The 15,164-nt window shown below is 40.3% G+C and overlaps 2 protein-coding genes across 6 annotated transcripts; one reads left to right on the top strand and one right to left on the bottom strand.

Annotated features, from left to right (window-relative positions):
- The first annotated feature begins 413 nt into the window (after window positions 1–413).
- hnrnpa3 (heterogeneous nuclear ribonucleoprotein A3) lies at window positions 414–10,733 on the top strand. 5 transcript variants are annotated; one of them, XR_014907838.1, is made up of 12 exons: window positions 415–646; window positions 2,048–2,170; window positions 2,284–2,430; window positions 2,529–2,739; window positions 2,833–2,922; window positions 3,030–3,101; window positions 3,746–3,793; window positions 4,032–4,169; window positions 4,287–4,403; window positions 4,483–4,550; window positions 6,011–6,080; window positions 10,651–10,733. XR_014907838.1 is itself a non-coding variant. In XM_085383640.1 (11 exons), the coding sequence occupies exons 1-10, from the start codon at window positions 641–643 to the stop codon at window positions 4,533–4,535; spliced, it is 993 nt and encodes a 330-aa protein (XP_085239766.1). In that variant the 5' UTR covers window positions 414–640; the 3' UTR covers window positions 4,536–4,550; window positions 4,653–5,351. The 5 variants fall into 5 exon arrangements, 3 of the variants coding, with proteins under 3 accessions (XP_085239766.1, XP_085239765.1, XP_085239764.1); XR_014907839.1 differs by lacking the exon at window positions 10,651–10,733 and adding an exon at window positions 7,223–7,399; XM_085383640.1 differs by lacking the exons at window positions 6,011–6,080; window positions 10,651–10,733 and adding an exon at window positions 4,653–5,351 and having other exon boundaries at window positions 414–646; window positions 4,032–4,157.
- Window positions 7,746–14,742, bottom strand: nfe2l2a (nfe2 like bZIP transcription factor 2a). Its single transcript, XM_085383637.1, has 5 exons — window positions 14,534–14,742; window positions 11,305–11,550; window positions 10,935–11,024; window positions 10,645–10,836; window positions 7,746–9,661 (listed from the first exon to the last, which is right to left on the bottom strand). Exons 1-5 carry the CDS (start codon window positions 14,567–14,569, stop codon window positions 8,441–8,443), a joined length of 1,785 nt encoding a protein of 594 aa, XP_085239763.1. The 5' UTR covers window positions 14,570–14,742; the 3' UTR covers window positions 7,746–8,440.
- Between the last annotated feature and the right edge of the window lie 422 nt (window positions 14,743–15,164).

Genomic DNA, 15,164 nt, shown 5'->3' with positions numbered 1-15,164 from the left:
ATGTGATAATAATCTGAATTCTAATCCTTTTTTGTTTTTATGTATTTATTTATTTTGCTGCAAATGCAACACAAAATTTGGAAGATGCCTGTTTTTAGGGTTTGGCTTGCATTGGAGTTATTTCTTTTTTTTTACTGACATTGAAGCAACGATTTACAGCCTAGATTGCATCAGCAGTTATTTCACTGAAATGAATCAAAGGCAGGTTTGTGTGAAAAGAAATGTACCTGGGAGTCCAGTAGACACTGGTCAGAGATATGTCGGTTATAAATGCTGCTTGTGCTGCAGACTAACATCAGCAGCACAAACATGAAGCATTGACTATGGAGGGCTTGATGGATGGAAGGGTTGATGGTTGGTACTCCAAGTCAACCAGCAGATGGCGCAAAGTAACATTGATTTGTTGCAGGAAACGAGGCGAGCAGTAAAAGACAGAGTGTACTAAGATAACTTTAATCAGAATTAATATTATACAAGAAGCTTTATATGGCAGTCTGTGCTCATGAGTCATGGAGGCTATAGAGTGCTGTGTTTTAAATTTTGACCACTGTAGTTCACGATTGTCTTACGACTAGCATCAGCAGCCACGCCGATTGGGTCACGTGATCCGCTCAGATCTGCGTCCGTGGACATCTGCAAAATGGAGGTGAGGTTCTGGCAAATGTTGCAAATTAATTACGGTTGTGTGAGACATGCATGGAGACAGTGGCTATTCTGTAACACTTACGCGACAGTGCTCAGAGGGCGTATTGTGTTGCATCATAACATGTGGCTGCTCTGTTACTGTAAAGCTGGTCGTTTTAGCTAAGACTGTAGCTAAGCTAATGGTGGTCCAACAAGACTAAACATTCAGCTCTCCGGCTATGGAGCTGGAGAGCAGTATATTGTGTTGGGGTTGGCGCTTTCCCAAATAAATAAATAAACAATCTCGCTGGAGTTTATAAACCAAAGGTAGTTATTAGAGCAAGTGCGTTTTGCTTGTTTATGTGTATATTGTTAGTGTTGCTAGAGTACCTGCGTCTGTCTTGAAGCGAGCTAATGCTAGCTGCTAAAGCTAATGCAGCTCAGGCTAACCCAGACTGTACTATGGACACGGACACGTTAGATGGTATATGCAGCATGTCACGTAATATAATTCCGTGTGTTTTGGTTTTTTAAGTGTTGTGGGGTTGTTGTTTTTTTAACTGAGTGTGTCGCCTAAGAGTTAAGGTCACAGTCTGGTATTAAGGGCTGACACTACAGCTGAACAGCCTAATTTCATAACTGATAAATATTCAAATATTGTTTTCTCTTTGTTTTTGTTTTTATCTTTTCTATAAATGATATTTTTAGTCTCACTGTGGAGGTAAATTTGTATATATTTGTGTATATTTTCCACCACAACCGATTTGTTAGTCTGTAGGTGTTGGTTTAAAACACGAATTACATTTTATTAACAAGAACAATAATTGATGTCTGAAGAAACCTTCAGTAAAACACTTTAATTAATGCTGAAGTTGAAATTTCAGGCTCAGAGTACGAAGAAACCACCTGTTGTGAAAAGCTGCCATATAAAAATATTGATTGCAGAATCCCATACATTTCATCTGGCCATTTATGCTTAACTCATTCACTGCCATTGACGTCTATAGCCGTCAATTGCAGTGAATGAGTCAATGGGTTTAACTCATTCACTGCCAATGGCTGGCAGTGAATGAGTTAAGATAATAAAAATAACCATAGGAAATTTCCTTAATCCGTTACATACATCAATATAGTTTTTTATGTATCTCTGTTTTACTGAATTGTTATATTTGATGTCTTTTTTAATAAATTTGTATGTTTTTTCCAAGACACAACGTTGTTTAAACAAAGACGGACATTTTGCTGATTTAAAAAAGAAAGAAAGAGAAAGTGTCTGAAACACAATTCTTGTGTGTAATGTCTTACTTTAGGGTTATTAGTACAGCGTAGTAGCAACTTCTTACGTGTAGGGTCATTTCACAGTTAGTTTTGTGATGCATCTTTAACCAGGTGGTGTGTTTGCTTTTTTTTTTTTTTTTTATAGGACCGTGGCGCTAAAGAGCCTGAGCAGCTCAGAAAGCTGTTCATTGGAGGTCTGAGCTTTGAAACTACGGAGGAGAGTTTACGGGCCCATTTTGAACAATGGGGTACCCTTACAGATTGTGTGGTTTGTATTTTTCTCATGGGCTAGTTTTAAAATGATTTCAAATACAGGTGACAACGTGTAAATGTAATAGCACACCACTTGAACTGTACCTGTTAAACCTGTTTTGTCCCTAGGTAATGAGAGATCCTAACAGCAAACGATCAAGAGGGTTTGGCTTTGTAACATACTCGTCTGTAAGGGAAGTCGATGATGCCATGAAAGCAAGACCTCATAAAGTAGATGGCCGAGTTGTAGAGCCCAAGAGGGCTGTGTCCCGAGAGGTAAAATAAAGGAAGAAATTAATAAATCCCAGACCAGAGCACAGTTACTATAGATATGTTATTGTTTGGTGTGTACTTACTAATGCACTCCACTTTAGGACTCCAATAAACCAGGCGCCCATCTGACAGTGAAGAAGATCTTTGTTGGTGGCATCAAGGAAGATACTGAGGAGTACCACATTCGCGAGTATTTTGAGAAATATGGAAAGATCGAATGCATTGACATCATGGAGGAACGCTCCACAGGGAAGAAGAGAGGATTCTGCTTTGTCACTTTTGATGACCATGATACTGTAGACAAAATTGTTGGTATGGGCTCATTCAGATTTCAGAGTTAGCCAAACTGTTAGTAAACAGAAAGCAGTGAATAAACATGTAATGTTTTTCCTATTTTCCTTGAAGCCCAGAAATTCCACACAATCAACTTCCACAATTGTGAAGTCAGGAAAGCTCTGTCAAAACAGGAAATGAGTGCTATGTCCAATAACAGGGGTAAGCATGCAATCAAAGAAAGATTAAAATTAGACTTACTGATTTGGCATGTACAGTATGCAGTTCATGTCATAAAAATCTTTAAAATTATACCTTTCTTTAAATAGGCAGGAGCGGGGGATCGGGAAATTTCATGGGCAGAGGTGGTAATTTTGGAGGCGGCGGCAACTTTGGCAGAGGTGGGTAGTTTGCATGTCAAGTCAAAGCACTTCTGGCCTTAAGCACATTAATTTGAAGTTTAAATTTGGGATGGAAGCACAGAAATAACATCAAAACTTCACAGTACTTGCAAATATTGCATATACGTGTGTTCTATGTGTCAGTACGAGTGTCTTTGTGTGGATGTCTATATCAAAGTGTACTGTGTATTTATGAATTGATCAATATAAAAGACCATTTGCTCTCAAATTCTGGTGCCTATGCTAATATAAACCTACCATCAGTAGTCTTCAGTAGATTACCGTACTGCATGTAAAAAGACAGTTTCAAATTAAGGTTTGCTATGTGAGCAGAAGTAATATAATTTCTTTTAATTAAGGCATTCGGTTTTAGATAATAGGAGTCTAAAACTATGTTTAGAATCAGAATCGCGTTTATTGGCCAAGTATATGCATTGTGTCTAGCATTGTGACAGTTCAACTGTTTGGGAGGGAGATGGCAAGGGGAAAAAACAGTTTCTGTGTCGGGTGGTCCTGGTCTGCAGGCTTCTATACATTTGGCAGCAGGTCAGGGTCGGTGTCCAGGGTGTGAGGGGTCTGTGATGTTGATTGGGATCATTATAATATGTGATTCTTCTTGGTAATCTCTTTATCTTGTTTTTTAGGTGGCTATGGTGGAGGACGGGGTGGATATGGGGATGATTTTGACAATGGTGAGCCGTTTTTCAAAGGTTTTGCCTTTTAATGAGTTTAAACTATAGCAGGTGCACTGATTTAGGGGTCAAAAGTCACTAAGGTGGTTATTTTAATGGGTTTAAAAGTCATGCTTACACAACTGGTGTGTCTGTAGAATACTCTTTGCAGTAGTGCCATGTTATAACAGTTTGTCTGTGTTATAGAAAAAAAATCATTTATTTTTAATTTTTATTTTGTTTCTTAATTAAATAATAGGTCCAGGAGGAAATTATGATGGCGGACCAGGTTATGGAGGTGGCCGAGGGGGCTACGGAGGTGGAGGTCCTGGGTATGGCAACCAGGGTGGAGGATTTGGTGGCAACTGTGACGGAGGCTATGGAGGTAATGGTGGAGGTAAAAGTTTTATTTCCTACAGAATTTTGATTGAATTGCCCGCGGGATGTGAATAGCGAAGGTGTGTGCGAGATAGTTGAAACCAAAGCTTTCCTTAAAATTGACCTGCATCTTCAGGATATGGAGGTGGTGGAAATTACAATGACTTTGGAAACTATGGTGGTCAGCAGTCAAACTATGGGCCCATGAAGGGAAACAGCTTTGGAGGCAGGAACTCAGGTGGACCCTATGGCGGTAAGTTTCACCCTGCAGTTTCTCGTAGTACCTTCAGACTTCAAGTCTGAGTAACAGCATCGTAATTTTGCGACTGCAGGTGGATACGGCTCCGGTGGTGGCAGCGGCGGCTACGGCTCTCGGCGATATTAATTATTTAATGTTGTGGTAAGTTGCATTCAGCTTCACACCGCCCTCGTAGCACAGTACAGAGTGAGCCCATAAAAAGTGCAGAATAACTATTTGTTCTATCCTGTATCCATTCAACAGGCTTCAGTTCTTAGCAGCAGAGGCGAGGAGGTGAGCAAAGGAATTGTCAGGAAAGCTGCAGGTTACTTTGAGGCAGTCATCTGAAAGCATTAGAGGAACACACAAGTCAGAAATTACTGCAGCTAAATCGGAGAAGTTTATGGAAGAAGGACTGTATACAAGACATGAGTGCAGATGATACTCTACCCTAATTGTGATAGATGTTTCCCTACTGAGCAATTTTTCCTTCTGTGCGTCTGAAGTGTGTGTGTGTATTGTGCCTGTGGTATCAGGGATAAAGAGTAAAGTGTTTTGGGGTTGCTATGTTTTTTTTGTTTTTTTTAATCTGAAGTCAGTTCTAAATATCTTTATTTTTCTTTTTTATATGGGTAAGTTTTCTGCTGGCCAATTAACCTTTGTCTTTTAACCTGGTTTTTGTCACATAGAATAATAATTTTAGGTCCTTAGATAAGATAGCTTTATACATTCATTCTAAAGTTATTATGATTTCACAATTGCAAGTGTCAAGTGTATTTTTTGATTTTGTATGTAAAGCTCAGTGTGTAAATCCCTCGTAGTACCAGTGTCAACAATTACAAGCAGTCTGGAGTAGAATTAAGGGAATCCCTCACTCTTCTTGTTCCCAGCAAACCGAATTATAGATTGTTCAAATATTTTGATTAGTTGAAAAAGACCGAATAAAATTGTGTAGTAAAGTAACATGAGGTTCAGTGCATCTTTGGTTCAGAAAAAGATGAAATGAGTTATTAATATATCTGTTGCTTGCTTATTGTGACTGAAGTGTAGCAAATCAGCTGGTCCACAACTTTCCCATCTGCTGGAGTATTATTTAGGAGCTCTGTGACGTGAAAATAGTGTATGCGTGTTGCATTCATGTACTTGTACCAGGGTCAATATAAAGGGAGTTTTGGGTAGTCCTAGTGAAGGGCCCAGACACCACTTACGCAAGTAGGATAACAGCTACAAGCACCAGCATTTTGGGCTTCAGCGTCACTAGTGTGGAAGATTTGCAGATGACTGTCAGACAGGACGTCTTCAGCCCCAGCACAGTGGACCAGTCAGCAGTTTGAGAGAGAAGGGAGAAGGCAGCATCGAGCACAACGCCCATGGAGGAAGCTTGCAGTGTCGTGCCTGATAGTGAGCATCTATCTTTTTTTCAAGACTAGCTAAACTCTCCAGCAGCCCGTGCTAGTGAAGAAAGACTAGGACACACTGGAGGTCCTGTTGAGTCAGAGATACCGCAGTTTTACCCGCAAATACTAGAACTCAGACATTAAGAAGAAAAGGGAATGAGTATTTCACAAAGCTGACTTGAGAAGATGGAACAGGTAAGAGTAACCATTTTGCTTGATTTACAGATGTGGAAAGAGGAATTCTCTTCTTGCTGAAAATCTGTAAAGACCTGATAACATGGAAGGTTCTGGATGGGTAAGACTTTTTTTTTTTTTTTTTTTTTAAATATTGTCCAAGCCTGCTCCTATTTCAATCTAATGCTGATTACACAAGGTGCAAAACACAGGGTGTTTTAAGATAAACAAAGCAGGTTGACCTTCAGTATTTGTCTACTTTGAGCAGAATCAGCATGTGCCCTTCACCCCACTGCTCGGTACGCTTTGAAGCCAAATACTCTTTATGCTTATCATCAGTATATTTTAAAGCTCAAATAAAGGTGGTGGTGATTGAACACTTGAAACAGAAAGATTATCATCCATTCCAAGAAAGGAAGTTAAGAAAGTTTTATAAGTAACTACTTTCAGTTGCTCCCCTACTTCAAAGGGTAGGTCTGCATATTTCATTTGACCAAATCCTACACCCAATGCCCTTCTTGGCACAACCCTCCAAGGGATTTGTATCTCCTTCCAGGATCAAACTGAGTAAATGTGTAAACCACTACACAAGGAGCTCCCATTTTTAGTTTTATCATGTATCAAACAATCCTAATCCCAAAAGGTGCAAAGTCAGAAAAATCAAGTTATAATATTACAGTATCAATTCACACAGTATAAACTGTGACTTATTAAATAAGCACTTTAAACTGGAGGCTGAGGCTCTCTAGAAAGCTAACATTTTTAAAAAGAAATGTAACCAATTTTTTAAAAGAATTGTTTAAAAAAAAACTATCAGCAGGGGTCACAGGCACGTATAGCATTAAATGTGAGTATACTCAAATATTGGTGTAATAGATGAAAGCATAGTATTTTTCCATTACAGGCCATTTACAAAGTGCTTCCATTTGTTTCAGTTCTCAGAGTAGCCAAGTAAGCCAGCAAATTGAGGGACTTTTTGTAAAGTTTCCATAATCATGACAAGTCCTCCTACGGCACATATACCGTGTAGTTTTTAGAAGTGATGAATGATCTTTCATCAAATGCATAAAAATAAACTTGACATTTAATTATTTTTTTAACTTATTTCTGATTTATATGTATTCATGTTTGTGATACTTTGGTCGTGTTGCGACTAGGTGGACAAAGTTTAGGTGTCAAATGTTTTGATTCCACATACTTTATGTCTAGACTGCTCAGTATAAAAAACAAAAACGGTGCCCACTGTTATCCTGTCTCTCCCAGGATATTATCTTTGCAAAGGCATGTAAAATAACCAGCCTCATGTCAGGAGAGACAAAGAGCGAGTCAACGAAGGAAAGAAAAGAAAAACTTATTTGTTAAGGGCACACCAGTGAACCATTTTGTCTGCTAAGCAGAATATGTAACGTTTGACTTATGTGTTTGAATAAAGGGATTTTTCATGATATGAGTGTTTTATTTCTTAAACTGTTTCTTTATTCCTCAGAGTAAATGTTATCAGAGCATTTTATTATTTGATTAACGTGTGTCCTTGGAATTTTTTTTTTAAACTCTACCCTCCAGTTTTGTTTGCCACGTGCAGAAAACAGGCTTGACAACCAAAGGGGAGAGTCTGTGTGTGAAAGTGCATGGCGTGGGGGCACATTGATTGCAACAGGCTTTGCCTTTGAATGCACTTTCCCGTTGGAGTATTGTGGACTTGTCATTCATGTTTAGCGCTGAGCATACTCGACTGTACCTTGACAATTGTGCCCTTTGTACCGCGTCATAAAGAATGCCGTGGGTGTGAGTTATTTTACCAGGAGTTTTAATAGAATAAAAAGATTTGGGTTACTGTACAAACAAGCTCGCTCCTATACAAGTTGAGCAGATTGTGAAAGCATTTCAATCCAGTGACGTCTTTGTGTCTTTACAAAATTCTATTCATTTGCTGCGCTGTAAGCACTTTAGCAAAGCATTCATGTCAGGAACGGTCTTGAACATGAAGTAGGTTATGCAATAGTATCTTAAAACTACATATCCATCTGGCACCAATCTGTTGTGGGCTGTGGCTGCAGCATAGCACGCAATATTGTTTTCAGTCAGCGGGAGGCTAAGTAGCTATATGAATAGTTTATTTCAAAGCACAGAAATCAGAATAAAAAAGGGGAGCAAATCATAAGGATAAAGTTATAAAATAAGTAACTGATTGAAATAGTCATTAGCATACAGAAATATAATATATATACAATATATATGTACAAACACAGTAACTTTTTTTTTAATCAATCTCAGTGCTTATATTTACAAACTATTGGTTAAAGAATCTGTGAAGGTGTCGGAGTACAAAAGAAGTAAAATATAAAAAAATAGTAGAACATTCAAGAAAGCAAAAACTATACAATAGTTCTGCTGAGCTATTAACGCTTAAAGCTGAGCAACTACAAAGTTATTGCATAGTATAGTATACTATAATAATGAAGTACCATATTACAAAGGAGATCAGTGTCTGTTGTCACTTTTAAAAGTCTTTTTAATGCGGGGAACGAGAAAGACGCTGCCATCCGTTGACTGCTGAAGGGAGTACTCTGATGGGGAGTAGGAATTTCCCTTCTCATCTCTCAACATGCCAAAGACCTCCAGGTACAAGTTGTTGAGCTGCCACTTCATTTCCTTCAGGTCTGTCATGTTCTTGCTCTTCTCACTCAGCAGGCGCTCTTTTTCTTCCTTCAGCGAGTCCAGCTCACTCTCCAAACCCACTATGTTCTGCATCTTGCGTTTACGGCAGTTCTGGGCTGCCACCTTGTTCTTTCCGCGGCGGCGTATGTCGCGGACCAGGGCCAGCTGGGCCTCGTTCAGTTGGTGTTTTGACATCATCTCATTAAAATCATCAACGGGGAGGTTGATAATCATGTCAACGGTAAAGGGGATTTTTAGCGCCTTGGCTCTCTGTTCGTCTCTGGAGAGACGCACATTAGAGCGTTTCTTCGCTTTATCTTTGGTGAAGGGGGCGTTCTTGTGGCTGCTCTCTTCTCCTGGGTCCACCTTATGTTTGGGATTCTTCTCGTGCTCGTTTGGTTGCTGAGATGGTATAGATACGGAAATTGCTGCGTGTGCGTCATCTGGTTGGAAATTTAATGAAAACATCTCAGAGTAGTCAGATTCTGCGCTGCCAGGGTTCTGGTCCATCTCCTCCATGTCCGAGTCGCTGCATCTAAAGGACTCGCTTCCATATGCAGATTTTGCAGGACTTGCATTTGTAGAGATCCCCGAATCTGAGTCTGGCTGTTCTGTTATTAGATTTTTCTTGCTTCTGTCAAAGGCATCTCCGGGTGAGAGGCTGTACAAATCCATGGGAGTGAAGGGGGCCTCGTTCGGGACATCAGACATGGCAGCACTTTCGTTTCCTTCGAGCTCATGCTGACCACTGCTCTCTTCCAATATAGTGTTCTGATAAAATATGTTACAGAAACTTTCTGCGCCTAAATTGCCATTTAATTGAGAGGTTTTTACTTTTATCGGGCTGAGGCCATCAGCTGGAGCCATGCTGGGAACGGAGCTGTCAAATGTGTTCATAAACTCTGTGGGATCGACATTTAAACTGTTTGCTTTCTCATCTGTCATGGGGTAAAAAGAGTAGTTTGGATTCTGTATTTCAGGGCTGTCTTGAAGGGGATAGGTTGTGGTCTCCAGTGTGTCCTCCATTTGCATGTTGAGGCATTCCTACAAAAAAAAATTACAATTTTAAAATAAATGCACTCATTTTAAGTACGGCTTAAAAAAATCTCAACATTTATGTGGTAGGATATTAAAAAGCCTACAAAAAAAGACTTATCACACATTCAAAACTGAATGACTGTTATTAAGTGGTTTCATTGTTGAAATATTGAAACCTAAGATTAGTATGTTTTATAAGTATAATTTTACTCTATTAAATTCTCCTTCTTAATCTGTTATCATCACTAAACAGGGTTTCAGCTAACAAAGTCTGAACCATTGAGCTGTTCAGTTGTTGCAGCTCCCTGTGCTCCACTGAATGCCGGTAGAGCTGGTTTTAGCACAAGATTGCCTACTGTGATTAACAAAACTATCCAGTTGTTGAAATGTCAGAACTTCCTACTGCTGTAAACAGAATATCTTATCTTCATGAAGCAGCTTTTACAAGTTTGAGCACAATTCCACTCAGCTTTCATGTCTACACTTTTAGTATCATCACCAACTAACTAGATTAGTCCTGCCAATTCTATTTTGTGGTTACAACCGCAGCCCAGTCCACTCAGTCAAAGGTCGAGGCAACTAATGGTGCAATGCTCCACCCACCAGCTAATGCAAATATGAGGTGCCTTGAAACAGAGCTGATAAAGCAGCTAATGAAAATGACTTCACCTTTCTGCTACTAAGCAAAGATTTGAAGACACACTTGATCTGAGCAAGCTATCTTTTGGCTCTGCGCAAAAATGTTAGTGGCTATTAATCACATGAATTATATAACCCCTGAGCAACCATGCTTCTAATGCTGTAAAATGTCTAGATGATGAAATTTAGTCGGAGTGGAATTAGCAGTGTGCACTGGATTCCTAAAGCAAACAACAACTGTTTGTCTTCTAATGTCAAGCTCCTGCCATTTATCCATTTTTTTTCTTTTTGTATTTGTTCCACCACACGAAATGCCATGTCGCTGAGTTCGTAGAATCTCTGTGTCATACCTGCAGCTCGGGGAGGGACAGAATCTCCATCCAGGCCTCCTCCAAATCTGGGGGCATTCCCTGTGGTGCTGGTGGTGGCAGCTGTCCTGGGGAGAGGGTGGCAGGTGATGGAGCTGGTTGTTCGGGGGACATCATCATGTTGCTGCTGATGGCTGCTGAGACAGCAGGTGTGTCCAGACAAACTGAAGTGTTCTAGGAGACAAAACAGATATGACAGTTTTTATACAGCTAAAAACGATGCCCAACAATCACGCGGTTCATTTCTGTTAATTTCTGATCAATGTTCTTACCTCAGTTTCTTCTACAGGAAACGTCTCTGCCAGTAGCTGCAAATATTCATCGAATGACATGGCGTCACTTGTTTCTGTGAAACTGGCATTCTGCAACAGAAGTTAAAATACCTTGTGTTACTTTTTACCATCTAGCATCTACCAGCTTTTTGGCACACCATGTTTTAACAGCAGCACATGATTGTGTATTTATAGCGCTCAGGTCCCTGCAGAGCACTGATGCAAAACTGAAGTCCAACCTGCGCTGCTGCATTTACACAGGATGAGGTGGTAACCTAGCTACAACACAGCCAGAGCCTATAAAATGAGGTGGGAGGGGTGTACCTTTGACATGAGTAATGATGGAGCGTGTATGTACCTGTGTACCTACCTCTAGAGGTGTGACGGCAGGCTGCAGCGGGGCTCGAGGTATGTATTCTCCCGTCTCCTCATCTAGCTGTAGCTGTGCCAGCAGGGCCTTCTCCTGCTCCCGGAGCAAATGCAGCTTCTTCTCCTCCTCCAGCTCCCGCTGCCTCTGGAGCTCATGCTCTTTCTGACGGTGGTTGTAGTCAAACACTTCACGCCTGGCACCAAGATCAATGTCTTGCTTCCACAGTATGTCAATCAGGTCCATGTCCTAGAAAGACAGCCGCAGATCGGTTAACAGAGTTTGCAAGCAGCCATGCTGTCCTGCATAGGAGTGTTCTGAGCATCGCAGCCAAACAGAACGTCCCTGCTGCGAAGCGTGACTGTTGCACCTGCCACACCCTGTCCCTCAGTATCTGATCACCGACAACAACACAGGCACTAATGTCAAGGGACAGAAACTGCATGAATAATGAACGCATTTCTCTCCTTCCTCTGTTGTCACCACACACCAGCAAAAGACACATATCCTCATTTGATACTTTTTCCAGTGAAGGGAAGTAGTCACTGCTTATCCAGTTACGCAGAAGTGTGAATTTGTTTGGCGTATTCAGACTCCCACACAGCCAGGGATCGTTTTTTAGCGAGTACTTAAAGTTCAGATTTAAAGGATGGTTCCAAACTAGTTTAGAAGTTAAATCATATTACACCATTTAGAAAATGTGGCCATAGTATACAGTATTATGGTTGGTGAAGAACATATGAGCGAAGAACATATAAACATATAAACAAAGTAGAATTGGCACTGTAATTCGTCAATTATGATTATGCGGTAAATGTATAATAGTGTTGCATTTACATTTGCCTATTTGGCAACAGCTACATTGATGCCAACCTATAGCTACAGTTCTTTGAAGGTGCTCAGGTTACGGCAAAGGCGTTACGGCAGGTTACGGCAAACCCTTCTGAGACCTTACGCTGTAGCGTAAGGTCTCAGAAGGGTTTGTGTTACAATGTACCTTTGTACCTAATCACACTATGAGGTCATAATGTCATACTGAGTGAAATTAAAATGCTTATTTCCTCAATTTCACCCTCACTAGGTATTTAAGTCAACTATTACAAGTACTACTAAATTATCTTAGCACAATAATAGTCTTGTCCTACATATATTTACACATTAGGCAGAGCATGCGATGACATTTTAGTACCATTTCCTGTAGATTTCCCCTAACTTGCCGATTGTTATTTGCCTTTTTAAACAAGGATGTCTAAAGATAAATTATGCTGGCCCCTTCTCTGGGCTTTTAGCAGAATTTATTTACAGAAGGAAAGTGTTTCACAAGGCCCAAGGATGTTACATAAACCCGCAATACTGGTTTACACAAAAAAAAATAAAAAATGAGCATGTGACTTGTTTGTGCCTCAGATTTGGGTGTAAACATTACTTATGAGCTTGGGTTTATAATACAAAAAAAGAGAGAGAGCCTAGAGGACACCAAAAGGGAACTCAGGGAGAATAAAGAACAAAGCAGAACAATGTACAATAAGGAGGATGTGGGACTGTTTAGAAAAACCCTGTCAGATAATGTTTTCTTCAATTTTCTTTTTTAATAAAAACAGGATGAGTCACAAGCCTCCGCAAACTAATAATAATGGCATATGAGCACCTATAAATACTTTAAGCCATTGTTGACACCATTTTCCTGACTACAGTTGTGGTGCTGAAGAAAAAAAAAAAAAAGAATCCACTAACCCTCTTTGCCTCTGTGTTGCATCAGAGCTATGACCACTGAAGGATTACACATTACTAAGGCTGCTCGCTGGTTGGAAGGTGAGCACACAACTAGACATTATGGTTTGTACAGGAATGAGGAAGTCCCTTAAAATGTCTGTGTGGGATGTCTAAACTCACTTCTTGAGGTTGCTGATGTTTTCTAACAAACAACAATAAAAAGAAGAAAAGAAAGAAAGAAAGAAAGAAAAAACACTCTTGTCTGTTGGTCACACCTAATAAGCTCATCAGACAAGTCACGCCAGTCCTTTAGAAAAAACAACCACCGCAAGGCCAAAAAACTGACTGTTGTCAGTCAGTGATTTCAGTGTGGTTGTTAAATTAGCCTGTTGTTATAATGCAGCTTTATAAACAGCACATTCTGTATTAATGGCAACTGGGCTCTGTGAATATGGGTGTGCTTAAGTAATGGTGTCACAATCAACTGCCACAAGACATGGACCGGCACCAGAACAAGGGGGGGGGAAGGCTGAGAAAACTACTTCCTGCACCTTGATGCCACACAAAAACCAGTCAAAAAAGCTTTTACACACAGAGCCTTCAGAATGACAGTTACCAGAGATACATATTAAACTTAACAAGCCTTTAGTGTTGGTTGTTCATTTACTTATCTACAGTTAAACACAAGGCCCCGAAAGAGGCACCCGAACCTGCTGTTGTAACATACCTTTTTTCAACACCATTCAGTGGACATCCAATCTCAACTGTGGATGATGAAACACAGCTGCACAGCCCTTTGGGCCCTCATCAGTCAACTGTACTTCCACTGACCCTCACCTATGACAAGCTTAGCGAAACACTAAAGATGCGAGGCCATGTCACAGGAAAAAATAAACTTCAACCAAGTTCAATATTTTCATTCAGTGTATAAGAACAGGTCTAGTAATATTTGGTCCTTTTTTATTAACTCTGTAAAACACACAGCAAAGACATAAGCAGCAGTAAAAGAAATCATTCATGGTGGTTATAAAAGCTATCAGATATGGGATCACATGCTTTGAGCAGGAGGAAGGCGGGGTGGGCAGGGGGAGATGATGACACAGTTACGACAAATGCTTCAACACAGTCCAGGTTCTGTTTGTCTAACTTGCCAGGATAAAATAACCTGTTATTTTATTCGGGCAATCGATCACAACACTAATATCTGAACCTGTTCTGTTAATGGGGATTTTTTCCTGTCCAGGAAAAGCGTCACAAGTGGATGACTTGCAGAACTGAAAGACAGTTAACATGTCTAACTCTAAGACAGCCTGTCGGCGTAGTCTACCTCACACTTTTAAAGCTATAACGTCTGTAACACCGGCGTAAATACACTAGTACTGTAATTTAGCTGTAATTTAACTGATAAATAAAAGTTTACATAAAGTCTATCTCTCTAATAGCCCGCATTAAAAAGGAAGTTGACAGTCAATGTCAGATAGTTTGTCTAATCTTTTCTAGAGAGAAATACTCTATTTACCTGTTGACCGGAATGCATCACCTCCATTTCCATCATTATGGAGCTCTGTCGTGAGGTTTTGAGGGAAAAAAAACTCCGTATGATTGAAAAATTTGTGAGTTATTCCTTATATTGGATATAAAAATGGCGAGCGGTCTGGAGGCGATATAGTCCGTCACGGGAGCTGAGCGGCGAGAAGTGCTGCTTCCTCCAAACCTAATGAGCATTACGGAAATGATGGCCCTCCCCACCGGGATCGTCCCCCTCGCAGCGGCCTATGAGGGCTGGAGATAAGGACTGTGTGTGCGTGCGCATGGAGAACACAATAGTTGCCACGCAAAAAAATTACACAACATATTTATGTGTAAGTTAAACATTTTATAATACATTAACCATTACGTAATTTGCAACATGTTATATCGTTCGTTTATAGACAGCTTTATGTATGCCAGCTCATAAAAGAAATGTGTACCTTGTATTTTAACTTCGTCACTGATGTGACCAGACTTTGTTTGGTGCATAACTCCCCCTGCTGGTGACCGTGACCAGCGTGGAGCTGGAGACCCTGGGGCCCTGATGTTCCTTGTGCAGCTGGGTAGACCATCACAAAATCATAAAGAGAGAAACAGAACACCCACCTATATGTGGTAAA

Source organism: Rhamphochromis longiceps, linkage group LG16 (assembly GCF_057381845.1).
Source record: "Rhamphochromis longiceps isolate RC_006_pf linkage group LG16, R_longiceps_female_GT1.1, whole genome shotgun sequence".
NCBI classification, from domain to species: domain Eukaryota; kingdom Metazoa; phylum Chordata; class Actinopteri; order Cichliformes; family Cichlidae; genus Rhamphochromis; species Rhamphochromis longiceps.
The sequence above is the reverse complement of the archived record's forward strand: the minus strand, read 5'-3'. Positions and strand labels throughout refer to the sequence as shown.

Coding starts and splice junctions, on each gene's coding strand:
- hnrnpa3 (XM_085383639.1), top strand. Junction 2,923..3,029: donor TGCTATGTCCAATAACAGGG/GTAAGCATGCAA, acceptor TTCTTTAAATAG/GCAGGAGCGGGGGATCGGGA. Junction 4,170..4,286: donor CTATGGAGGTAATGGTGGAG/GTAAAAGTTTTA, acceptor CTGCATCTTCAG/GATATGGAGGTGGTGGAAAT.
- nfe2l2a (XM_085383637.1), bottom strand. CDS start 14,569: ATGATGGAAATGGAGGTGATGCATTCCGGTCAACAG. Junction 11,025..11,304: donor CTGCCGTCACACCTCTAGAG/GTAGGTACACAG, acceptor CTTCTGTTGCAG/AATGCCAGTTTCACAGAAAC. Junction 9,662..10,644: donor TGTCCCTCCCCGAGCTGCAG/GTATGACACAGA, acceptor TTTTTTTTGTAG/GAATGCCTCAACATGCAAAT.